The sequence below is a fragment of the Eubalaena glacialis genome, chromosome 18 (genome assembly GCF_028564815.1).
Source record: "Eubalaena glacialis isolate mEubGla1 chromosome 18, mEubGla1.1.hap2.+ XY, whole genome shotgun sequence".
NCBI classification, from domain to species: domain Eukaryota; kingdom Metazoa; phylum Chordata; class Mammalia; order Artiodactyla; family Balaenidae; genus Eubalaena; species Eubalaena glacialis.
Window position 1 is genome coordinate 61,901,417 of NC_083733.1, and position 26,783 is coordinate 61,928,199.

The window sequence follows — 26,783 nt, forward strand, 5'->3', positions numbered from 1 at the left end:
AATATTTACAGCAACAGGTCTGTTTATAATCGCCAAAAACTGTAAAAAACCCAAATGTCCTTCAATGGGTGAATGGATGAACAAATTGTGGTACATCATACAATGCATTTAATTGCTGGCTAGTATTCCATTATAGAATGTTCTAAATTGTGTTTACGCTTAGTCGGCAATAAAAAGGAGTGATCTACTGATACACTACAGGAATGGAGAGGAATCAGTGGTTGCCAGATGGAGGGCTTAAAGGGAGCCCCAGAATCATTTTTAGGGGTGATGGAACGGTTCTGTACCTTGATTGTGGTGGTGGTGACATAACTCTAAATGTTTCAAAATTAAAAGAGTAAATTTTACTATATGTAATTTTTTTTATTATTAAAAAAAAATCAATGGAGTTACCAATGATTCAGGCCCGGCTATCGCCACCCCTGGCCTGCTGTACTGTCCCCTCCCTCTTTTTCTTAACAGCACATAGCACAACCTGACCTTATAAATTAGAATTTGTCTCACCCTCTAGAGCAGTGCTTCAAACAGGACTTTCTGCCTGATAGAAATGTTCTCTATCCGCATTGTCAAGAAAGGGAGCTCTAGCCATATGTGGCTTCTGAGCATTTGAAAGGCAGCTAGTGCGACTGAGGCACTGAGTTTTTCATTTGTTTCTAATTAACTTGAATTTTTTTTTTTTTTAAGATTGATTGATTGATTGATTGATTGCTATGTTGGGTCTTCGTTTCTGTGCTAGGGCTTTCTCTAGTTGCGGAGAGCGCGGGCCTCTCACTATCGTGGCCTCTCTTGTTGCGGAGCACAGGCTCCAGACGCGCAGGCTCAGTAGTTGTGGCTCACGGGCCTAGTTGCTCCGCGGCAAGTGGGATCTTCCCAGACCAGGGCTCGAACCCGTGTCCCCTGCATTAGCAGGCAGATTCTCAACCACTGCACCACCAGGGAAGCCCTAACTTGAATTTCAATAGCTACTACTATGTATAAAATAGATAATCAACAAGGACCTACTGTATAGCACAGGGAACTCTACTCAATATTCTGTAATAATCTATATGGGAAAAGAAACTGAAAAAGAATGGATATATGGATAACTGAATCACTTTGCTGTACACCTGCAACTAACACAATATTATAAATCAGCTATACCCCAGTATAATATAAAAATTAAATTAAAAAAATAATAAAAGTAATACCTACTCATAAAAAAAATTCAATAGCTACACGTGGCTAATGGCTACTGTATTAAGCAGTGCAGGGCTCAAATGTAAGTTCCATAAAGATACGGATTTTGTCTATTTGTTCAAAGATACGGCCACAGGACCTAAAACAGTGCTGGCACTGAACGCACTGGCCCACACACACTCCTTTGATTACTAAAAATTGGGATAACAAAAACATTACTAAAGAATTTAGGGTTTATAAGCAAGATCTTTCAAACCTGGAGACCATGGTAACAAGGGGGATGTAAAAGGGTGTTTAGGGGTGAATGGTCTGAGGATGACAGGCCAGAAGGCTCAAGTCTGCATTTCTTCTATTTAGTAAAAGCTCACATTTCCTGACCTGTCCCCTATCCTCACCCCACTCCTGTGAAATATTTTACACCTTTCCCCTAAATATGCTACTCTCCCTCCTGCTCTGAGGTTTAAAACAACTCAGCATTCCCCCAAAAGACAACTCAGGAAGCTGAGACAGGAGAGGGCAACTGCCTTGTCCAGGGCCACACAGCTGGTCAATGACGGATACTATAAACGAAGGGTGCCAGTTCTGAGAACCGCCAGGGATTCACGTTTAAAATATCCCCGCCGCACTCCCAGACCTACTGAATCAGAATCCTGGGAATGGAGGGGGAAAGTCTGCAGGCCTACCGAGCTCCCAGGGAATCCTAAGATAAGATGAAATTAAGGAGGTCTTACTTAACACGTCCTTCCTGCCTTTTCCTCGTGCCTTCTTCTCAGGCTGCCTAATATGTCAGAAATTCAAACGGGCTGAAAAGGGGATGGTGGCCAAGGAGTGATGTCCTTAATCCCATTTTCTGCTGGCTCCCCTCACTGATTCCCCTCAGCCTTCAGAGGCCAGCTCTCCTTTCCAAACGCCCCCTCTTCCTCCCAAGTACCCTCCCCCTTACCCTTGAAGCTTCCCCCTCACTTAAGGGCCTCAAGAGCCTTCTCTCTTCCCTCCCCAAGCTCTTCTGGCCCTCCCTCCACCATCTCGGGTAACAATTAGCCCAGACCTTTCAGCTAACCTCCTCTATGGCCCCACGCCCTCCCAGGCCTTGGCCTCCTCCTCGCCGTCCAGCCGCCCCTTCACTGCTCTCCCCTTGGCCCCGCCCCCTCATCAGGCACACACAAGGCCAGACCTCCCCCCGTCCAGAAGGTTCGAGACCTTTCATAAGGCCTTTGCCTAGGCCTAGTTCTTAACACTGACTTTCCTCTGGCCCCACCTCCATCTACCTGGGCTCACCCCTTAAAGCTGACCCCTCGCCTTCAACCTTTCCCCCGGCCGCGTCCACTGTTAAACTTTTCCCTAGCCCCACCCCCTTCCAGGTGGGCCCACCTCCCCCGGCCCGTCCAACTTCCGGATGGCCCCGCCCACCGACAGCCTTTTCCCCGCCCCTCATTCCTATATAACCACGCCCCTTCCAGGTAGTCCCGCCCCTCCAGGCCTCTCTTCAGACCCTGTCCCGTACAAGGGTTTCGGCCCTCGTCTACCTTCTACCCGGCCCTGAACCTCCAGCGGAAGCCGCCCCGCCCCCTCCAGCGGCCTGCTGCCCGCGCTCTCCCCTCCGCAGCGCGCTTCCCGTCGCCTCAGCGTCCCCTACGTCCACTCTCTGTAGCCGATCGACCAGGCGAAGGCATGAACCCCGAGTTTACGACACGCGCGCCGTTCCCCAACCCTGAAGACCCTCACGGCCGGCTCCACTTGCCTCGCGCCGAGCCCGCGCGCCGCTGTCCTGAGCGTCACACCCGGAACCGCTCGGCGCTTCACTGCAGTCCCAAATTCGCGCCACGGACTTCGCGCGCAGACTTCGGCGGGCGGGGGCGGGGCCGAGCCGAGGGGCGGGGGCGGGGCCGGGGCGAGTCCGCGCCGCCGCCGCGCGGAGGACGCTGGGAGTTGTAGTGTCCCGGACGCGAGACTGCCAGGAAAGGGGGTGAAGTGGGGCGAGCCCTCCCGCAGAGCACGCTGGGAAACAGCCCCGAGCCTTCTGTTGCTCTGGATGAGTGGGTGTGGCTGGAGGTCTGCGGAGCGACCGGCGGGAAAAGGGAGATCCGGTGGAAGCCGCTGCGCGACGCACGGCGGGAAGAGAGGCGGGAGGCCGCGCGGGGCATCCCGGGAGCAAGGGCCGGGCCGGGCCTCGGCGCGGGGCATTGTGGGATGTGGACGCCGCTCCGGGGCGGGTAGGTGAGTGGGGAGGGGCGGGAAGGGTGCACATCTGGGGGAGGGGAGAGGCACAGCTGGGTGGGACAGCCGGGATGGGAGGTGCCAAGGCAGGCGGGGCTGGGAGGGGTTGCAGAGGCTGGAGCCGGTTGGGAGGGGCTTAATGAGGAGGGAGGCTCAGCTGGACGTGGGGGAGCATCTGTGTTGATGAAGCCCATCTAAGGACGACGGGCCGTGTCTAGGACGAGGACGCATATCTGGGGGAGGATGATAGCTGTAGATGGGAGGAGGGGGCCACAGCTGGGCTGGATGGTGCATCTGGGCAGGTGGGGACCACAGATGAATATTGGTGACACTTCTGAGAGTTGGCCACAAGTGAATGGGGCACACACCTGTACGCGAAGGGGCCATACTAGATGTGGGGAGTAAGTCTGGATATGGGAGCATCTCTGGGAAGCAGAGGTACAGCTGGATGTGGCAACCCGTATAGGGGTCACATGTTGGAGAGGGGCAACAGCTGCCCAGTATCTGAGACACATCCGGAGATGGAGCATCTTTAGAGGCGGGCACAGCTGGATGTGGGTTATAGCCCCTGTGTACGCTCATGGAAGGGGGAGTTCCAGATGAATGGAGGCACTAGAGGTTACCGCCAAATGTAGGAGGCACATCTGGAAGGGGAGGAGGTCCTACCTGGAAGCCGGGAACACATTGGAGGAGATGTCCACAATTGAGTTTAAGAATCATATATTGGGAGAGGGACCCCAACTGTGCCTAGGGATCACATTTATGGAGGAGGCGACCAGAACTGGAGAGTTAGAGATCAGGATGACAGGTTCCAGCTGTCCCAGGAATAAAGCAGGAGGGTGGAAGGAGGCCAAAGATGAGCTAGAGGTTCATGTATAGAGATTAACGGGTATATCCCGCCCCAGGCCCCACCTGGATAGAGGCATCAGCACCGAAGAGGCAGGCCGAGAATGGAGGAAGCAGGACGCCTTGGGAGGGGATGGATCTGATATCCACGTGTCCTCCCCACCCCTCCCACCCAGGCGCCCCAGGATGGAGCCCCCACCCGGCACGGCAACGGGGCAGGAGGAGCAGGAGCTGCGGGAGAGGGCCTTCTTCTCGTGGGCCGAGTTCAGCCGCTTCTTCGACGCGTGGTGCCAGCAGCGGCTGGCGCTCTTCTTCGTCAAGAGCTCCATGCACCTGGCGCGCTGCCGCTGGGCCAGCGCGCCGCCGCTCTACACTCTCATCGACGTGCTCAAGTACAGCTACGTGCGGCTGGTGTGCAAGGACGTGCGCGCGCCCAGCCGGCCCGCCGTGGGGTGCGTGAGCTGAGCCTCCTGTCCTGCTGGGGGCTGGGGGGGAAGGGCGGCCCGGGGGAGGGGGAGGCAGTGAGCCCTCACCCCAGAGACTGGGAGGGGAGAGATGCCAACTAAAACCGCTAAATACGCCTTGAAGAGAAGCCGAGAGGGTCAAGGAGGGAAGCTTCCTGAGACGGAGACAGAGCCAGTTTGCTGGAGGGACCGAGGCACATACAGAGGGTGGGCTCCACTTAGAGATTTAACAGAGACCCGTGGAGAGGCAGGGAGCGAGATAGACACACACACCCAAGAGACATTAAAAAAGAAAATTCCAGAAACATGGAGACATGGCGCCAGAGACACCAGCCAGCCAGAAAAACAGGTGAGAGCCAGATTTGGGACACCTACAAAGAGATCAGAGGCTGAGCTGCAGAGAAAGCCACAGGACAAAAATAGAAAAAAAAAAAATCCATCCATTCAGTAAATACAGGGCCAGGTCCCATGCTGGGAACTAAGGATATTTCACTTGGGAGAGTGGGGAGTTTAGCAAGACAGACAAATTCCCCGCCCTTCTGGAACTTTCATACCGGACAGAAGACTGACATCATATGAACAAGCTCACAAATAGTTCCCTCCAACTGTAATGCTACAAAGGGCTTGAGGAATCCAAGAGGGCTAGGAAACATACCCAAGTGGCCAGGGGTGTTTTAATTGACCCCAATTTTAAACCCTAAACATTCCCCATACAATGTTGGGTTTCCAGCTTCCCTTCAAGCTCGGGAAGAGGCTGAGACCTTGTTCTCATGTGCAGATGGCCACCCCAATTAGACGGGGCATTGGCGCTCAGGTTTGCCCCAGACGCCGCTGCTCTCTGCCACCTCATCCTTTGCTACATCCTTGTTTTGCCTGTCTGGCCCCTGTCTGTGTGTGAGTTGGAGACCCTTGGGTGGGAGCCATGGACAGAGGGGTGCACTTAAGAACACAGGCTCTGCCTGCTGGCTGCTCGAGACCGGCTCCACCACTTCCTGGGTGGGTCTCTTTGGGCAACGGACTTCACATCTCCAAGCCTCAGTTTTCTCATCTCCGAAAGGGGGTTAGCGCAGTACCTGCCTCGTGGCGCTGTTAAGAGGTTACCGTGAGCAGGAAGGCGTTTACCCAGTGCCTGGAACACGGGGCAGCTGGGTACAGGAGGGCTGTTACAGGAGTCAAGAGCACAGACCTGGGAGCCGGCAGCCTGGGTGCCCACCATGGCTCCACTGCTGCCCAGCCTATGACACTGAGCTCGTGACGTCCCCTTTCTGGGCCTCAGCTGCCACCCTGGGAAAAGGCGAGAAGTAATAGTATTGATCGCATAGGTTTTGTGAGGATTAAATGAGCGCATACATGCCCGTCATTCAGAAGAGAGCCCAGGTGAGCACTCGGTACCAGTGATTCTCACTCACAGTTAATTAAACATTTATTGTGAGAATTACGGTTCTCAGTAGCTTACGCACTGCTTATTCTGGAAACAGACTTGGAGATCCGGAAGCAGAACAGGATCAAACACCCATCATCACCCAGATACCTAGAACATGAGAGCTTGCCGGAAGCTTAGGCCCAGTCTGGAATCTCTCCTTGTTAACAGAACCCAGTGCAAAGCAACAGACACTGAGCCCCTACTGTGTGCATGCCGTTCGAGGGGCATGTGGAACCCAGAGAGCAGCTCTCTGCCCTTGAGCAGCTCAGGATCTAATGTAGGAGACAAAGACACCCCCCCCAAAAAAATGGCCCAAAGTAGTGAGAAAGACGTTGATGAGGGAGATGGAGGAGGATAAAAGAGGAATGGTCAGCTCTACTGAGAGCTTCCAGGGTGGATCTAGAAGGCATCCTGGAAGAGGTGACCAATAAGTGGAGCCTTGAAGGATTTTCTTTGTTTATATATTTGTGTATGTACAGTATTTGACTTAAACACACGGCACATATTACATGCAGGCACTGTCCCTCTACAAATATCAGAGGGGAACCAGGGGGCAGAAGGGATGGGAGGGAGTGACAGGCCAGCAAGGAGGCAAGGACAGTGCCTTGGGCTTGGGCCTGGTGGCTGGGTCGACAGTGGGATGGTCCCTGGATGGGGAGCCTGGGAGTGGAGGTGGTTGTGAGCTGGTGGCTGGTGACGTGGAGCCCATCACTTCTGAGCCCCTCCATCCCTCTAGCTGCTCAGGCAGGGCCTGACCAGTGTCACAGCCCAGGGCCCAAGGACAGAGTCTGGAGAAATAGTATATTAGAAAAGGCAGGAGATGTGGCTGGAACGGTGTCAGGCCCAGACCTGCGGGGCTGAGTCCAAGGGCTGGGACTTTATCCTAGGGCACTGGGGACCCCTGGGAGGGCTGTGAGCAGGGTCAGCTCTGGGGGTAGGAAGACCCTCTGGGGTCTCATGGGGGATGGACTGGAGGAGAGAAACCAGAGGCCAGGGAGGTGGCCGGGGCTATGGTCCAGGGAACACACAGAAGGGCCATCTTTCCGGCCGCTCCTTCCGCCTTTCCTGGAGGTTGCGCAGTGACCTCGAAATCACCGTCCCTGCCCCTTCCCCCTTCCAGCTCCGGTGCTCTCCCACTCTCCCCCAGCCTCTCACGGCACTTCCCTTGCTAGAACAGGATTGCCAACCTTTCCCAACACACACCAGCCTTTGGAAACACAAAGATCTTGAGAACCTGAAAGATCCAGAAGAAATGGACAAGTGGAGTGCAAAACAAAGCAATGGTACTTTTTAAATCTTTTTGGCTGCACCGCGTGGCTTGTGGGGTCTTCCCGGACCAGGGATTGAACCCAGGCCGCGGCAGTGAAAGCCCGGAATCCTCACCACTAGGCCACCAGGGAAGTCCTAGCAATGGTACTTTTAGAAGAAAAAAAGATGTTTGAACATAGCAGCGACTTTTTTTAACTGTTTACCAGGCGCCAGCCCCTTTTCTAACCATATACATAATTTAATCCTCTTATTGAATCCTCTCAACAACCCTGCAAGGTCAGTATTATTATTAGCCCCGATTTCCAGAAAACTGAGGCACAGAGAGGTTAAAGGACTTTCCCAAGGTAACACAGCTGCTAAGAGGGAAAACCAGGATTTGGACCCACACAGTTTGACCACAAAACCCATGTTTTTAATTACCATTCTATCTCCCTCTCCCTCTCGCCCTCCCTCTCCTCTCTCTTTATTTCAATCATGGATCGTTAATATGAGAGTTGAATGTGCCGACACCCTAAGGACATTTTGGTCCTTGGTACCATGTGTTTGTTCATTCATCCAAGAGGTTCGTTTTGAGCACCTACTATGTGCAGGGTGTACATGTTTTAGATGCTGGGATTTCAGTGGGAGTGCTCCACATTCAGTGGGGAGCATTCATTACAGATGGGCATCAATCAAATCATCACCCCAATATGTGATGGAATCTGCCTGGGGATGGTCAGGGAAGGCTTCCTGGAGGAGTGACGCGGGCTCTGAGTTGTGAAGGATGAGTAGGAATTAACGAGATGAAGGGAGAAGGATGTTTTGTGAAGAGGGAAAGAACTTACAGTAAGTTGGTTGCAATGGAAATGTGAAAAAAGTGGATGATTTGGAGACTTTAAAAGGCAGGACTTGTGATGGGTGGTTTTGGTGGGATGAGTGATGAGTGGTGTGCCTGGGTACCTGGGTTTCAGAAAGGGGGATACAGTCATTCACTCATTTGTTTACTGAACTGAGCACCTCCCAGGGGCCAGGAGCTGTTCTAGGTGCTGAGGATACAGCAGTAAACAAAACAGACTAAAATTCCTGCCCATGTGGAGTTTACAGTTACAGGGGGGTGGTGGTATTATTCCCCCAGATAGATGGAGAGAAATGGCCTGTTGAGGCTGCCGTAGACCATTGTGTGGCATACTGGGAACCCGCAGAGGGGACATGCCATTCTCTGGTAAGATGCACGGCTTCCCAGAAGAGGTAACCTCCCTTGAGTGGGGGTTTGTTCTAGGGGCCAAAACACCCAGGCCCAAAGAGGTCAAACCAGAGAGTTTCCCAAAAGCCCGTGAATTTTTCTAGACAAATGTACTGGGTAGAACCCCATGAACTTGCCATTTTGGTAGATCAGAAATGGCTGTGTGTTGGAAATTTGTTTGAGTTGCATCTGATACCATCATGGTGGCTCCACATTTGTATTTTATTTAGAATGATTTTACACTTTCGAGTTTTCTGAATTTGCATTATTTTTGTTACTTTAAGTTAGGCAAAAAGTCTCAAATGCTTATGTAGATTTTTAAAATCTGTCAGGCTCCAGGGTTTTACTTCGTGCATAGAGGAGAGAAGGGGTGTGTCAAGGATCCCCTTCTGATTTAACAAAGACAATTCCCAAGTATTTAGACTGGAGGTTCTCAGGGTGGATCCTAAGAAGGATCCCCCTCCTCAGGGACTGTTTAGAAAGAACGTAGGAGCATTTTGGGGGTAGGGTGTGCTACTGGCATTTACCCCCTGGGAGCCAGGCTTCTTAACTATATGCCAGGCCCCAGATGGTCTATGTTACAAGGGTTGGCAAACTAGGAGCCCTTGGGCCAAATGCAACCTGCAGCTCATCTTTGTAAATAAAGATTTATTGACACACAGCCACACCCATTCATTTACATATCACCCATGGCTGTGTCTGCAGTATAGCAACAGGACATATCTACCATCTGGCCCTTGGCAGAACAAGTTCGCTGACCCTGCTCTATAAACATGAAATCTACCAAAAATGCTGAGCTCACTTCCCCTTGGAGAAACATGGACCCGCTTTCAGACAGCAGATGTCAATTTAAATATTATCAGGGAAATATACTCTGATTTTCTTTTCCCCTATTCTCTTTTTTTTGTTTTGTTTTTGTTTTTTAAATATTTATTTATTTATTTATTTATTTGGCTGCATTGGGTCTTGGTTGCAGATCTTAGTTGTGGCACGCAGGATCTTTCGTTGCAGTGCGCGGGCTTCTCTCTATTTGTGGCACATGGGCTCAGTAGTTGTGGCGCTCTTTCATTTTCTGCCATGCTGGATGTCACTCCCTAAATTGATGTTAGGTGATGGGCCATGCCCTTCAGTTTGAAAACCGCTGTCTGGGACACACTCTTGCTCACACACAAAGAGATGTATAAGAGAGTGTTCACTCAAGTGTTGTTTGTAAGAAGGGAGAACTGGAGACGACATAACAGTTGGCGGAGTTGCAGAGTGGAATATTAGGCAGCAAGTAATGAAACATAAAAGTCTTGAAGCGCTGAGGAGTGAAAAAGCAAGCTACAAAAGGATATATAGAGTGGGATGCTTATATTTGTTTCCTGTTGCTGCTATAACAAATAACTACAAATGTAGCGGCTTAAAATAATACAAATGCGTGACCTAACACCTCTGAAGGTCAGAAGTCCAACACAGGTCTCACTGGGCTAAATCAAGGTGTCTGCAGGACTGCGTTTCTTCTGGAAGCTTGAGGGGAGAATCCGTTTTGCTGCCTTTTCCAGCTTCTAGAGGCCACCCACTTTCCTTGGTTCGCAGTCTCTTCCTCCACTTTTAAAGCCAAGAGCGTAGCATCTTTCAATCTTTCTCTGACTCTGACGTTTCTGCTTCCCTCTTCCCCTTATAAGGACCCTTGTGATTACCTTGGGTCTAGTATCTTCTCCTCATGTCAAGATCCGAATTTAATCATGTCTGCAAAGTCCATTTGCCATGTACAGTAACATTGCCCAGCTCCTGCGACTAGGATGTGAATATCCTTGGGGGGGCTGTCATTCCGCCCGACATCATGCTAGAAAACAAAAATTTCCCAAGTAAACTTCTACTTATTTATTTTTTAATATTTATTTATTTATTTGGCTGTGCCGGGTCTTAGTTGCGGCATGCGGGATCTAGTTCCCTGACCAGGGGTCAAACCCAGGCCCCCTGCTTTAGGAGCACGGAATCTTAACTACTGGACCACCAGGGAAGTCCCCCAAGTATACTTTAAAAAAAAGTGTAACACATTCAGAAAAGTGCACACATCCTGCATGTACAACTTGATGAATTTTCCCCAAGTAAAATGCACATGTAACCAGCACCCAGTACAAGAGACAGAATACATCCAGTGCCAAGAAGCCCCCCTCCACCATGCCCCCCATAACCACTCAGGGTAACCACTGTCCACTCTTTGGCCAGCAGAGGTTAGCTTTGCCTGTTGTTGAACTTTCTATAAACTACAACCATGTGGTGGGTCTTCTTTTGTGTCAGACTTCTTTCATCCAGCAGGTTTGTGAGATCATCCATGTTTGGGGGGAGAGTAATGGTTTGCTGATTCTTATTGTTGATTAGTATGTTATTTTTAGGACTATATCACAACTTGTTTTCCTATTCTATTCTGTGTTTGGGTTGTTTCAAGTATTTGGCTAATATGAATGGTGCCGTTATGAACATTCTAGTACACATCTTTCGGTGCTCATCTGCAGGCATTTATCTTGAGTGGAAATGCTATTCACAGAGGAGGCACATGCTCAGCTTCAGTAGATACTGCCACTCAGTTCTTCAAAAGTGACTGTACCATTTCACACTCCTATCAACGACATCTGAGAGTTCCAGTTGCTCCACGTCCTCACCAACAGTTGATGTTATCAGTCTCTTTTATCTGCTGGTGTAAAGTGGCCTCTCCCTAGGGTTTTTTTTTTTTTAATGAAATATACTTGATTTATAATGTTGTGTTAGTTTCAGGTGTGCAACAAAATGATTCAGTTACCCACACATATATATATTCTTTTTCAGATTCTTTTCCATTGTAGGTTACCAAAAGATATTGAGTATAGTTCCCTGAGCTATACAGTAGGTCCTTGTTGGTTATCTATTTTATGTATAGTAGCGTGTATATTTTAATCCCAAACTCCTAATTTATCCCTCTCCCCCCTTTTGCCTTTGGTAACCATAAGTTTGTTTTTTATGTCTGTGAGTCTATTTCTGTTTCATGAATAAGTTCATTTGTATCATTTTTTTAGATTCCACATATAAGCAATATCATATGATATTTGTCTTTCTCTGTCTGACTTACTTCACTTAGTATGGTCATCTCTAGGTCCATCCGTGTTGCTGCAAGTGGCATTATTTCATTCTTTTTTATGGCTGAGTAATAGTCCATTGTGTATATATACCACCCTAGGGTTTTGATTTGTGTTCCCTTGATGCCTAATGAGTTTGAGCCCCTTTTCATGTGTACAAAGTTTTAAAACCTGGTAACATACCTTCCACTGTTTTTTTTTTAAACGTGTGTTTTTTTAAATTTATTTATTTATTTATTTTGGGGTGCATTAGGTCTTCGTTGCTGTGCACAGGCTTTCTCTAGTTGTAGTGAGCGGGAGCTACTCTTCGTTGCAGTGCGTGGGCTTCTCATTGAGGTGGCTTCTCTTGTTGCAGAGCACGGGCTCTAGGTACGCAGGCTTCAGTAGTTGTGGCTGGCGGGCTCTAGAGCGCAGGCTCGGTAGTTGTGGTACACGGGCTTAGTTGCTCCGTGGCATGTGTTTATAGATACATTAAAACATATGTGGGAATGCTCAATACCTAATTTGGGTAGTGGCTACCTCTGGGGTCAGAAGGAGGGAGGGGACTTTGTTGGGACAGGGTTCACAGAAGGCCTCAGCTTGCAATGTTGTTATCACTAAATCAAAAGCGGATACAGGAGTATATGAAATGTTTTATTTCTTAAAGTTGATTGAGCTAAGTATAATAAACTATGCATTCACTTTTAATAGAGCTGGGGGTGGTGGGTGCAGAATTCTAGCAAACGTACAGCGCTCCCCCATGTTCCAGACAATGTTTTTCAGTGCTTTCCAGGTATCAATTCTTTTAATCCTCACAACAACCCTATGAGAAAGGTATGATGATTATTACTCCCTTTTAAGAGGAAACTGAGGCCCAGAGACCTGAAGGGACCTGCCCAAGGTCACAGAGCTGGCATATTCTTAAGGCCCTCTACTCTTCTCTATGCTTGAAACAATTTTTTTTTTAATTTTTATTGAAATATAATTGATTTACAATGTTGTGTTAGTTTCAGGTGTGCAGCAAAGTGATTCAGTTATATATATATTCTTTTTTTTAGATTCTTTTCCATGATAGGTTATTACAAGATATTGAGTATAGTTCCTTGTTGGTTATCTGTTTTATATATGGTACTGTGTATATTTTAATCCCAAACTCCTAATGAATCCCTTCCCCTCCTTGAAACAATTCTTAATGTTAAAAAATCATAATAAGAATAAAGGAGAGAGGAGAGACAAGGCAGAAGAGGGCAGGCAGCAGGGTGATGTGACTGGCGGCCGTGGTCGTTCCTCCCGCAGGTCCCCCCAGCCCGGCTGCCCGGCCTTCATCATCGTCAAGCTGAGCCCGCTGCGGGACCGCCTCGTGGTGACAGAGTGCCAGTTGACCCACTCACACCCGGCCTGCCCGCTCGAGTTCGCCTACTACTTCCGCCCGGGCCACCTGCTGGCCAACGCCTGCCTTCCCGTGCGCACCACCAACAAGATCTCCAAGCAGTTCGTGGCCCCGGCCGACGTGCGCCGCCTGCTCTCCTACTGCAAGGGCCGCGACCACGGCGTCCTGGACGCCCTGCACGTGCTCGAGGGGCTCTTCCGCACCGACCCCGAGGCCAAGGTGGGGTCTCTGGAGAGGCAGGCGAGGGGAGGGGGGGGCGCGGCGAGGGAGAGCCACGCCCAAGACTCGCGGGCCGTTCATTCATTCATCCATCCGCCCACTCATCCATTCACGCCTTTCATTCATTCCTTCGCGTATTCATTCAAGATTTATCGAGGCATGGGGTGGTGGTCGGGGGCGGCCGCCCGCAAGATATGGCCCCATCCCTACCCTCCGAGAACTCATCCCGTAAGGCAGCGCCCTCCACTAGAACTTTATGCGGTGATGCGAATGCCTTGTGATTCCGCGCTGTCCAGTATGGTAGTCCCGAAGCCACACGTGGTTATTGGGCGCTTGCCCTGCGGCCAGTAGGACTGAGGAACAGAATTTTTAAATGGTATTTCATTTTCACGAATTGAAATGTAAATAGCCACTCGCAGCGATTGGCTACTACAACCTTGCAGTTGTCGGGGGAGAAACCAATCATAGACAGATGCATCCAAATATGATATCAGGTCATTAGGGTTGGGGCTAGGAGGAAGAGGATCCAGAGTGATGGAAAGTGCTATTTAAAAAAAAAAATTTTTTTTTTAACTGAAACGACACACATAGAACGTGCACAAATGATAAGTATAGAGTTTGGTGAGTGTTCACAAAGTTAAAAACACCCCTGTGCCCACCACCCAGATCACGTCTTAGTAGAGAGGGTGCTACATGACATAATACGATGGATTGGGGAGGAGAATGGTAAAGAAGAGGACGAGGGCGTGGACAATTGTAAGGGTGCTATTTTAATGTGAGTGGTCAGGGAAGGCCTCAGTGAGGACATGATGGTGAAGCAAAGGAGACAGACTGGAGGGAAGGGATCCCCCATTCCGTCTTCAGAAGGAAGTGAGTTCCAGGCAGAAAGAACAGCCAGTGCGAAGGCTCAGAGGCTGGCGCGAGATTCATGTGCTGGAGGAACGGTGAGAATACTGCTCCTCCATGAGGAATCTTTCTGCTGCTTTGATCCAACTTCAGGGCCAGGGTGGACTTGGAGGGAAGGGAAGAAGGAAGGAAGGAAGGAAGGGAGGAAGGAAGGAAGGAAGGAAAGAAGGAAGGAGGGGACGGAGGAAGGAAGGAAGGGTGGAAGGAAGGAAGGAAGGAAAGAAGGAAGGAGGGGACGGAGGGAGGAAGGAAGGAAAGGAAGGAAAGAAAGAAAATTGGTTTGGACGCTGTCATGAAATCTAGCCGAAACCAAGTTTGGCTCCTGGATCTGTGATTTGCCCCGCCTTAATTTTTTTAAATTACATTATAGTTGATTTACAATATTGTGTTAGTTTCAGGTGTACAGCAAAGTGATTCAGTTATACATATAAACATATCTATTCTTTTTCAGATTCTTTTCCCTTATAGGTTATTACAAAATGTTGAGTATAGTTCCCCATGCTATACAGTAGGTCCTTGTTGGTTATCTATTTTATATATAGTAGTGTGTATATGTTAATCCCAACCTCCTAATTTATCCCTCCCCCTGCCTTTCCCCTTTGGTAACCATAAGTTTGTTTTCTATGTCGGTGGGTCTATTTCTGTTTTGTATATAAGTTCATTTGTATCATTTTTTTAAGATTCCACATATAAGTATCATATGGTATTTGTCTTTCTCTGTCTGGCTTACTTCACTTAGTATGATAATCTCTTGGTCCATCCATGTTGCTGCAAATGGCATTATTTCATTCTTTTTTTTGGCTGAGTAGCATTCCATTGCATATACATACCACATCTTCTTCATCCATTCCTCTGTCGATGGACACTTAGGTTGCTTCCACATCTTGGCTACTGTGAATAGTGTTGTTATGAACATCGAGGTGCATGTATCTTTTCAAATTAGAGTTTTCTTAGGATATATGCCCAGGAGTGGGATTGCAGAGTCATATGTTGGCTCACCTTAATGTTTTTAAAAGAAATGAAGAAGTTCTAGAAAACCAAGAGACAGACCAGTGAAAGGGTTATTCCTTTTTTAAAAAATTTAAATTGGCTTTTTGAATATGTAAGACATTCACATGGTCCTAAATTCAAAAGGTACAAAAGGGTATGTAGTGAAAAGTACCCTTGTCACCTCCTGCCCCTCAGGTCCCCTCCTCAGAGGCCGCTGGAGTATCAGTGGCTTATCCATCTTTTATATATCTTTCTGTTCTATGGCCCAGTGCTGTCCAGTGAAACTTTCTGTGATGCTAGAAATGATGTGTGTCTGCGCTGTCCAGTAGGGTAGCTCGTGTGGCTATTGAGTGCTTGAAATATGGCCAGTATGACTGAGGAACTGAATTCTTAATTTTTTTTTTTTTTTTTTTTGGCCGCAATGGACGGCATGTGGGATCTTAGCTCCCCAACCAGGGATTGAACCCGCGCCCCCTGCAGTGGAAGCGCAGAGTCCTAACCACTGGACCGCCAGGGAAGTCCCCTGAATTATTAATTTAACTTAATTAATGGAAATTTCGATAGTCCCATGTGGCTAGTGGCTTCTGGATGGAACGGCACAGCTCTATACACAGATACATTTGCATGTCTTTATTTTTAACCTTATTTCCCCTTGTCCCCTCCCCCAGCAAGGTAGCACGTTATACCCACTTTTCTGCATCTTGCTTTGTATATTGGGGCGTGCCAGATGTTAGCATCTTTTGTTCTTCCTTTGGGGCCGGGCAAATCCCCCTGAGAAAACTCCAACCACTTGGCTGGCTGGCTGGCAGGTAAAGGCCAGGCTGCCAGCTTCTGGGAGCCATGTTGGGGAAGAGGGCTGGGGAGCTGGCCCTCTGCCAGCAAGATGCACGGAACTACCACTCCCCCCTGCCCCGCCAGCAGATGGGCCCGATGTCCCCAGGGCCAGCAACCCTCTCTGTTTTACCGCCTCCACAGAATAAATCTCCAGCCACCTGGGCGTGAGAAAAAGCATGAGTTTAACAGATCTAACTGCTTCTAAAACAGCCCTCATACCCTTTGTTTTAACCTCCCCACACTGCCAGGGTGTGCCAGTTCCTTTTGAGGGCTCTGCTATTGGTCCCAACTGATGGGGTTTTTTGGGGGGGTTGCTTTTGTTTTCTTTTCTTGTTGGGGGGAGCGGCGGTCAGCTTGTCCATCTGCTTTCCAACTTCTGAAGTTTGGGTCCTGTTGTCTCCTTTCCTAATGCCTCTATAACTTAAAAAAAAAAATCCCTTTTCTCTAGAGGTACTTGAAGGTCAGGAAGGAGTGAAATTAGCAGGATGTGTTCAGTCTGTCACCTTTACACGGAAGTTTCACCTGGCTTTTTTCACTTATAAGATATAGCAAAAGAGTTCTGGATATTATTCTCTCTGCTTCCAGCAGTTTCCTGAAGGAGCAATTATACTTGAGAAGCTGAATGCCGGGGACCCCCTGCATTGAGGTCGTTCACTTGGTCTTGGGAGGGGGTCAGACAAGAAGAGTGTACCCCAAAGCCACAACCACCATTTGTGGGCAAGACTGAGTGGCTGCTTCAACCTAGGAGGTGTTAAGACCTGTTATAATCTGCCCTGAGGCTGTGATGATGGGCTGAGGTATCTAATCCCATCTCCTTGGTGGCAGGCTCCAGAGTAACCAGCAAGCAAGCTGGCTTTCTGGGTGAAGATGGATCTTGCACAGACACGTTGCAGCCCTCTCTCGTGTGTACGCTTTGCCTTCTGAGAAAGGTGAAAGTTGTTTTGTGTGTGCTACTTTTAAGCATACTAACTGGTCCGCTGGTACAACCTCAACAGAGGACTCTTCGTCAATATCTGTCAAAATGACCAAGTCACTCACCCTTTGACCACTCCCTCTCCCACTGCTAGGAATTTATCCTGCAGATGTAGTTGCACAGTTGCCGAATGATTTCCAAGCAAGGTTAATCATTGGGGTTCGTGAAAGTAAAAGATTGGAAACAACCAAACCCCACCCATGGGTAATGGTTACATAACTGGAATACTATGTAGCTTTAAAACAAGAGTGAGAACAATTCTAGGAACTGATCTGAACAGATTTCTCAGTTACAAAAAAAAAAAAAAAAAAAGCAAGGAGCAAAACAATGTACATGGTATGTTGTATGTATAAAACGGAGAAAATAAGAATATAAAGGTGGCTTGCTTGTATTCACATAAAGAAAATCTAGAAGAACAGCAAGAGATGTGGATGGACATAGGAATAGCGAATGGCAACCGAGTGGTTAGAAAATAGAAGTAGGAAGAGGACCCAGTGCTGGATAGCTTTATATTACTTGACTTTGGGACCTTGTGCATTTTGACACATTTGAATAATTCATTTTAAAAGAGAAGATAAAAAATAGACAATAGTCCCAATGTGCCACACTGATCTGTTTCTCTCTAGAAAAGAAAAATTCGGGATGAGCAATGAGTGTCCTAAGATGTGACAGTCAGGATGGCCTGGGTTTTGCCTTAGTAACAACCAGCCCTGGAATCTCAGTGGCTTACCTCACTGAACTTTATTTCTTGCTCATTGGCCAAAGCAAGTCACGTGACCATGGCGAACTGCAGAGGGGCAGAGAGATGCAGTCCTGCCAAGTGCCCTGGACAGGAGAAACCCACCATTACTTGGCACAGGGAAAAAGACAACCACAGGCTTATAGAGCTGTTTCACTGAGGGTCTCCCAGAGCCCTATCTGAATCTGGGGCTTGCGTTTCCCCTGCTCTGTAGTTACCCTGGCCTCTCGTGGCTCAGTCTCAGCCTTTCTGCCTCTTCCTGGCTCCCCAAGGGAATCTTCTCTGTGTCCAATAGCCTATTTTTACATCAGACCAGCCACTTTGGGGCTGATACAGTAACAGCTAAAAACTTGATTTTATTTGTACAGATATACACTAAAAACTTTATATACATTCTAGCTGTGCCATTTCCTGGCTGGGGAACATCCAGTAAGTTGTGAACAAGTTATGTAACTTCTCCAGACCTTGGTTTGTTCATCTATAGAATGGGGATAATAATAGACACTACCTCATAGTTGTTAGGGTTGTTGTGTGAGGGTGTGTGTGTGTGTGTGTGTGTGTGTGTAAGGAACAGTGCCTGGAAAGTAGGAAGCTCTATATGGTTTAGCTATTTAGCTATTATTTTTATTCCCTCATTTTTTGCGGGGGAGCAGTCTAGAGAATAGTATTATTCTGTTTACATGAAAAAGGAGGCTGTGTGCCTGAATATAGGAAGAGGTGTGGGTAGGGCGTGTTGCGTGGCATGGTTTCTGATGTGCGCGTTTGTGGAATCTGGTCTATGGTTAATGCATCCCTGTGCCACCGATTTGTGTGTCTAAGACGGTACCCACGATCATTCCCATCCTCCAGTCTGCTCCTCCCTGGGCTGCTCCATCTCCACTTGTGCCCCGCCATCCACTCTGCACCTCAACCCAGAAGCCTGTGTGTCAGGCCCGTGCGATCACTTTTGTGAAGAGTCTGGTGGTCAGTTTCACAGGCCCTGGGCCCAAACTGCCTGGATTCAAATCTCAGCTCTGCCGTTTACTACCCGTGTGACCCCAGGCAAGCAACTGAACCTCCCTGTGCCTCAGTTTCCCCATCTGAAAAATGGGGATAGTAATAACAGGACCTGTTGTGCAGGATTGTTGTGGAGGTTGAAAGAGTTAATGCCTTGGAACTGGGGGGTTAGTTCTCCCCAGCACTTTACACACGTGAAATCTCCTGTTCATATTTATTCATCTTTGGTTTGCAGGCTCTCTCTTCCCACTCAGAGGTGTCTTATTGGCCCTCCTCAGTGCTTGAGCAGCACTTGGCATGTCTGATTTGCTCAGTAAATATTTGGTAGAGAAATTCATTCATTTATGTATCCCCCTCCCACCTTCATCACACGTCACCACACCCCTCCAGTGTCACCCACACATCTCTGTCCACACCTTGTTTTTTCCCCCCACCACCATCCTTTATGACCTGGACTTGAATCCCAGCCCTGCTGCTTGTTAGCACCATGATCTGGAGCAAGTCACTTCGCTGGTGTAGTCAGGGACCCTAAGACCACCCTCAGGTTCAATGGGGACTCACAGAACTCAGCAAAGCCATTATACTCACGGTTACAGTTTATTACAGTGAAAGGATACAGAGTACAATCAGCAAAGGGGCGCATGGGGTGGAGTCCAGGAGAGACCAGTGGTCTCTCGCAGTGGAGGTATACGGACAGTGCTTATTTCTCCCGGCAACAATGTGTGACAACACGCACGGAGTATTGCCCACCAGGGAAGCTCACCCGAGCCTCGAGTCGAGGGTTTTTTTTTGGGTTTGGTCATGTAGATATGACTGCCTGGGTGGCTGACCTCAGTCTCCAGCCCCGCTGGAGGTCAAGCCCGAGGCCCCCACTATAAACCAGTTGTTAGCAAGAGACTATTTAGAGTGGCCCAAGGCCCCCGAGTGAACAAAGACACTCTATCGGGCAGGACATTCCAAGGGCTTAGAGGCTGTCTCCTAGGAGTCAGGAAAGAGCCAGACCTTTCTTTGGAAGATGTGGGGTTTGGACAACCCAGACCTGCTGAGTTAATCCTTTACTGCAAACCTGGAATCTCTCAGCTTCAGTTTCCCTATCTGCAATATAAGGAAAATAATGGTCCCCTCTCAGCAATCATCCTCGCTCAATCAGAGGACCCCACACTGGGAATTCCCTGGCGGTCCAGTGGATAAGACTCGGCGCTTTCACTGCCCCGTGGGCCTGGGTTTGATCCCTGGTCGGGGAACTAAGATCCCACAATCAACCACACACCAACCTCTGCCCCATTAGCCTTTCTCTTTAGCATGTCCTCCACACTCAGATGATAATAATAATAATAATAACAGCTATCGCTCAATACACACTGACCTCGTGCCGGGCACTGATCTCCATGCTTCATGCAGATTAACCCATTTAATCCTCATAGCAACTTTATAAGGTCAATGCAGTCATACTCCCCACCTTTGCGGATAGGAACAGCTCAGGCACAGAGAAGTTCAGACACTTTCCCTAAGTCACACAGCTGATGCATAAATCCGCGCAGTTAGTAAGAGGAAGAACCTGGATTTGGATCCCTACGGTCTGGCTCCAGAGTCCAGGAACCCTTAACTATCCAGTCATTGGGCCTCTCGGCTGAAAGCAACACTAGTCGTGTTATTGTTCATGGAGACTTGGCCAGTCCAACAGGGCAGGACTTGCACCTGCCTCATTCAGTCTCTTCTCTCTCCTCAGGGCTAACACAGTGTCAAGCACACAGTAGGTGCTTAGTAAATGCCATTTAATGAACAAACGGCTGTGCAAGAAAAGCTTATGTGCCCTCTTTAGAAAGAAAACTCAAGATCAGAAATCTAAGTTTTCTCTTTAAGAATGAAAGTCAGCTTCTAATTAGGCAAGTGCTGGCCAGCTCCAGAAAAGTCTCAAGGCAAATAAGTTTTCCTGTTTTTACTTTTCTCTTATTCCTTTTCCCAAGGAGGAAGAGGTAAGAACTTACCTAATACTAGAAACATGTAAGGTTTTTTTTTTTTAACCCATTATGCCTATTAAAATTTTCTTTTTTTTTTAAATTGAAGTATAGTTGATTTACAATGTTGTGTTAATTTCTGCCATACAGCACAGTGATTCTGTTATACATACATATACATTCTTTTTTATATTCTTTTCCATTATGGTTTATCACAGGATGTTGAATATAATTTTCTATGCTATACAGTAGGACCTTGTTGTTTATCCTTTTTTTTTTTTTTTGGAGATGTAATTGACCTATAACATTCTATTAGCTTCAGGTGTACAACATAATGCTTTGATATTTGTATATATTGTGAAATGATCACCCCAGTAAGTCTAGTTAACATCCGATGACCTTTATCTTTACGTTAGTTTCTAGACCAGCACCGTCGAATAGAACTTTCTGTGGTGATGGAAACGTCCGCTGTCTGCACTGCCCCATAGAGTAGACAATAGCCTCACGTGGCTATTGAGAAGTGAAATATGACCAGTGTGACTGAGCAAGTGAATTTTTATATCGTTTTAAATCTTAATTTAAATGTAAATGGCTACTGTATTGGACAGAACTGTCCTAGATGGAAACATCTGCTAAGATAAATTAAATGATAAAGTAATAGTAGGTGTAAAAATTAATGACGGTTGACAAAAAATGATAGTGGTATTGTAACCAATTCAGTGGTAAGCTGACTAGGCTTTTCCATAAAATTTATTGAATGCCTCTTCTATTTAAGATGCCAAATGTATAATTTTAGGGTGAGGAAAGCAATTTTCTTGCTCTTTTTGGACTCCACTAGACTTTTTTTTTTTTTTTTAAATAGAATTGTTTTGTTGTTGTTGTTGGCTTTTTGGGTTTTGTTTTTTGTTTTTGTTTTTTTTTTGGTCTTGAAAGTGGAGAACTGTGCATTGCATTTTAACTGGTTTCATAGGACGAGGTCACATTATGGCAGAATGGTTTGTGGAGAGATCTGTGTTTAAACTGTATTCCAATCCTGGTTCTGCAGCTGTGGGCCAGCTCTGCAGGGCCTGGCTGAAACAGTCTAGCCGTCTGCCTGGTATAGGGGACCCTAGCTCATCGCTGCTAATCTCCCTACCCCATTAAGTGGCTTTTGTGCAAAAATAATGAGGCCAGAGTGGCTGAGGCCAAGGTAGACGAGAGGGACAGAGATGAGGTCCAAGGGCCTGATCGCCCAGTGCACAGCTGTGGCCTGAACTCTGGATTTGACTTGAAGGGTGATGGGAAATTCTGGGAAAGGTTTTTAAGGAGGGGAGGGGTTGATCTGGTCAGAGTCTTGAAAATGCCCCCCAGCAGCCGTGTGGGGGACAGGGAGAGACAGGGAGCCCAGGCAGAAGCGGCTACAATAATCCAGGTGACAGATGGTGATGGCTCTGACCAGTGGCCATGGGGGTGGGGAGAAGGTCGCTGCTAGGATTTGGGGATGGATTGCATGCAGCAGAGCCAAGAATCAGCCCTGAGTGCTGGGGCCTGAGCTATAAAGTGGATGGTGAAGCCATTGCGGAAGAGGCAGCCGACCAAGGAGGGGCAGGTTGGTGGGGAGTGAGAATCAAGGGTGCCTTCGGGCCATCAGTCTCAAGGGACATGTGAGCTGTCTAAGGGTCCATGTTGCTGCAGAGACAGGTAAGTAGGTGGGTCTGGAGCCTAGAGATACAGAACTGGGAGTTATCAGCTTAGAGATGCTAAAGGCCATGTAAGTGGATGAGATCATCTTGGCTGAGCCTAGAGACACGAGAGAGGAGAGGAGAGGGCCTGGACGAGCTCTGCAGCGCAGCGACGTTTAGAGGGAGCAGAGGAGGAGGGGCAAGGAAAGGAGACCGCAGAGGAGATGGCTGGGAAGAAGGAGGAAAGCCAGGAGTTTTCCAGGGTGACAGAAGCCAAAAGAGACCTATGTTCCAGAAAGGGGACAGGGTCACTGTACTGAATGCTGCTGAGAACTCAAGTGAGATGGTAACGATAGCTGGGATTTGATACATGCCAGGCATCATTTCAAGCTTTGGACACGGATAATCTCTATTTAGCCTCACCACAAGCGTCAAATAGACATATATTCCCATTTTGCATAAAAGGAAACTGAAGCTAAAATGCCAGAGGAGGGAATTCCCTAGCGGTCCAGTGGTTAGGACTCCACGCATCAACTGCCAGGGGCCCGGGTTTGATCCCTGGTTGGGGAACTAAGATCCCACAAGCCAGCTCAGCGCAGCCAATAAAAAAATGCCAGGGGAAGTGACTTGCCGGAGGTCTCACAGCTAGGAAGAGACAAAACCAGGATTCAGAACTAGGATTCAAAGCCAGGATTCCCTGAACTTCCACTCCAGAGACATGGCCAGTGGATATCACTGCACATTCACACATTCATTCACTCACTCATTCAGGATGTATTGAGCTGTGGCTCAGGCCAGGGGCCATTCAAAGCATCAAGTGATGCAAAAGTTAAATGAAGCAATATCCTTGTGGGGCTTACATCTAAGGGAGGGCAAACAGGCAATAAGCAAAGCAGCAAATAACGATGTAACATGCTTCAGGGTGGTAAGTGCCATGGCCGGAAGCATCCAGAGAGAGCTGTGGTGTCCGCTTAGATGGGATGGTCAGAGAAGACCTTTACGAGCACGTGGTCTTTAAGCAGGGATGATAATTATGGTAATAAGGAACACTTCAAGAGCACTTACTATTTGTTGGGTGAGTATTGTTGAATAATAGTAATATTATTTGTTCCAGGCAGTGTTCTAAATGCTTTAATTCATTTCATCCGTCCAATCACACCCTCATCATCATCATTTTGCAAATGAGATAGAGGTCAGGGAAGTTGCAGGAAGCCACACAGCCAGGAAATGGGGGCTCCAGGGTCTCAGCCCAGGCCTCCATGTATGAAAGAATGACTCTTCAGTTCCCAGAAGGGGAAATTGGGAAACGAGGAGGTTAAGGAGGAAGCTGAGGCACAGAGAGCTCAAGTCACGTAGTTAAAAGCGTTGGTGAGGCCGGAACTCAAACCCAAGCAATCTGGCTCCACAGTCTGTGCGCTTTACTTCTAGACCAGTGGCTCTCAAACTTGAGCGTGCGTGGGAATCCCCGGGAGGGCTTGTCAAAGCAGCTTGCTGGGCCCCTCCCCGGGAATTTCTGACTCAGCAGGGCTGCGGTGGGCCTGAGAATATATGCGTTTCTGTCAAGGTCCCAGCAGGCGATGCTGACGCAGCTGCTCCAGAACCTATACTTGGAGAACCACTGCCCTAGAGTGCCTCTGACCGCAGGAAGGAATGAATACCCAGTTCCTAGTAGGGGGAACTGAGGCTCAGAGAGGCTGTCTAGTGGGCAAAACCACACAGCTCTTAGATGGTGGTGCCGGCGTCGGAAACCCAGGCAATCCGGAATCCGCGTTTTTAATCATTCCCCTGCACTGCCTCCTGCTGGTCAAAAATGCACGCACGTATGAAAGAATGAATGAACGGAGTCCCGTTTCCCCAGAGGGGGAAATCGTGGGAGACCCCGCGCACCTCCTGACCACTTTCCCCGCCTCTCCGCCCCCGCCCGCAGGTGAAGCTGGTGTTCGTGGAGGACCAGGCGGTGGTGGAGACCGTGTTCTTCCTGACGTCGCGCACCCGGGCGATGCTGCGGCGCTTCCCGCGCATGCTCCTGGTGGACCGGCTGCCGGGACTGCAGGGCGCGCTGGATCTGCTGGCTGTGCTGTGCGTGGACGGCGCGGGCCGCGCGCGCCAGGCCGCCTGCTGCGTGGCGCGGCCCGGCACTCCGAGCCTGCTGCGCTTCGCGCTGGCCTCGCTGCTGCAGAGCGCGCCCGACGTCAAGGGCCGTGTGCGCTGCCTCACGGCGGGGCCCGAGGTGGCGGCACAGCTGCCCGCCGTGCGCCAGCTGCTGCCGGGCGCGCGCGTGCAGATCTGCCGGGCGCAGGGCCTGGAGACGCTCTTCAGCAAGGCGCAGGAGCTGGGCGGCGCCGGCCGCGAGGACCCGGGCCTGTGGCCGCGCCTGTGTCGCCTGGCGGGCGCGTTGTCGCCCGCCGCCTACGCCGAGGCGCTGGCCGAGCTGCGCGCCCACGGCCCGGCCGCCTTCGTCGATTACTTCGAGCGCAACTGGGCGCCACGCCGGGACATGTGGGTGCGTTTCCGCGCCTTCGAGGCGGCCCGCGACCTGGACGCGTGCGCCCTGGTGCGCGGCCACCGCCGGCGCCTGCTGCGCCGCCTGAGCCCCTCGCGCAGCGTGGCGCAGTGCCTGCGCGACCTGGTGGCCATGCAGTGGGCCGACGCGGCTGGGGAGGCGGCGCCGGATGTCTCCGACGATGGGGGCCCTTGGCTGGAGGGTGAGCTGGGGAGGGGAGCCCAGGTGGAGAACGAGAGGGTGAAGGCCCTGGAAACCGGAAACTGGGGCGGGGCGCGGAAGGAAGGAAGTTTTCGGAGAGAAGCCCAGTTAGAGAAGGAGTGGGCCAGAGGGCTGGAGACCAGAGACCGGGAAGGGGCTCAGGTAGAAAGTGAGAAGGGGAGAGGGTTGCAAATCCGAGACTGGAGAGGGGTCCACTTGGAGAACCAGAAGGTGAGAGGGCTAGAGGGGAGTGTCTGGAGAGGGTCCCAGTTGGAGAACGAGCACTTGAGAGGGCCTGCGATCAGAGACTGGAGGGGGGGCCCGTTGGAGGGTGAGAAAGACTGGGGACTGGAAGATTATATCTGGAGGGGGGCCCAGGTGGAGGGCCAGAGGTTGAGAGGATTGGAAGAGTATACCTGGAGGCTGGCCCAGTTGGAGGATGGAAGGATTAGGCTGCTGGAGACCCCAGACGGGAGGGGGACCCTGTTTGATTATGAGAGGGCCAGCAGTCTTGACGGGGGCTCCTGGAGGGGGGCCCAGTTGCACGATGAGAGGGTAAGTGGACTGAAAACCAGAGACTGGAAGGGGCTGCATTTGGAAGCAGAGAAGGAAAGGGGGCTGGAGGTCAGAAACTGGAGGAGGTTCCATGTGGAGAAGCCCCTGGACTTGGTCCCCGAGAACGGAGACCTAAGGGGGCCCCAATGGGGAGATGGGAGGCAGAGAGGGCCAGAGGCTAGAGAAGAGCGAGCAGTGAGGTTGGGTGTCAAAAGAAGAAGGGACCTGGAGGATGTAGTTCTGGTCCAGCTGGGGGACACGAGGGTGACAGGCCTGGAGAATGGAGATGGAGGGGGAGCCCAGGCTGGGGGCCCCAAGAGCAGAGGAGGGCAGGGGATGGAGTGTGGGGACACAGCAGGGGGCCGTCTAGGGCTGGGGAATGGAGGCACGTGCAGCACTCCCGTGGGGACTGTGTTGGAGGGTGACCCAGAGTGGGCAGTGACAAGGAGGACGTACCTGGCGGCCGGAGAGAGCGCGCAGGAAGGAAGTGGAGGAGAAGGCCCAAGGGCATCAAAGAGGCCTTGCTGCCCCTCGGAGGAGGAGGAGGTGGACTGGGAACCCCTGGCCAAGTTCCGAGCGGCCTGCGGGCCGGAGCTGGCAGAGCTGGTGGCCGAGGAGCTGGCCTTCGCCCGGCAGCACGGGACCCGCGGTTTCCATTGGACAGGAGCTGGCTTTGCCCTGAAGGACGGCACCTCGGACTTCTTCCTGGACGGAGCCCTGACGCGCTGCAGCTGCTCCATCCATGCCGCCCGGCGTCTGCCCTGCCGCCACCTCTTCGCCGCGCGCCTGCTCACGGGGGCAGCCTTATTCCACATGGACCTGCTCAGGGATTGCTGGGGGAGAGCCCCCGAGCCCTGAGCCTGCGCGCCCCTGCCCGTCACCCAACACGGTGGGGGCGGGAGGGCATTCTTCGATCCCAAAGATAACGGGGGCTGAGGCCAAGGAGGCCACCCCAGTCCCCCCGGCCACCTCCTGGGGCATCCAGCGACTTCATCTGGGCAGTTTGCCTCTCTGGGTCCGAGGGGAAGCAGACGGTGTGGTCTCGGAGGTCCTGGAGCCGCAGCTGTGGCAGATGGTGGTGGCCAGGGTGGATTCTGAGGGCTTCCCTCCAGAGAGGAAATGTGTGGTGAGAGGGTGTAGACAGGGTCAGGTCCGGACAGGAGA

At 50.1% G+C, this 26,783-nt stretch overlaps 2 protein-coding genes across 4 annotated transcripts in view; one reads left to right on the forward strand and one right to left on the reverse strand.

Annotated features, from left to right (window-relative positions):
- The window catches only part of LIG1 (DNA ligase 1), a 39,534-nt gene extending 36,273 nt beyond the window's left edge, over positions 1-3,261 (reverse strand). For 2 of the 3 annotated variants that reach the window (XM_061172339.1, XM_061172338.1), the window contains exon 1: positions 2,918-3,001. The gene's annotated coding sequence lies outside the window, so the exon portion shown is untranslated. Of the gene's footprint in view, positions 1-2,917 lie in introns of all 3 variants that reach the window. The other variant, XM_061172340.1, reaches the window with a different exon arrangement.
- Positions 3,129-26,783, forward strand: ZSWIM9 (zinc finger SWIM-type containing 9). Its single transcript, XM_061172337.1, is given in 5 exon segments — positions 3,129-3,224; positions 3,227-3,389; positions 4,416-4,691; positions 12,991-13,303; positions 24,288-26,783. Coding segments are annotated over 5 exon segments (2,958 nt in total). The 5' UTR covers positions 3,129-3,208; the 3' UTR covers positions 26,478-26,783.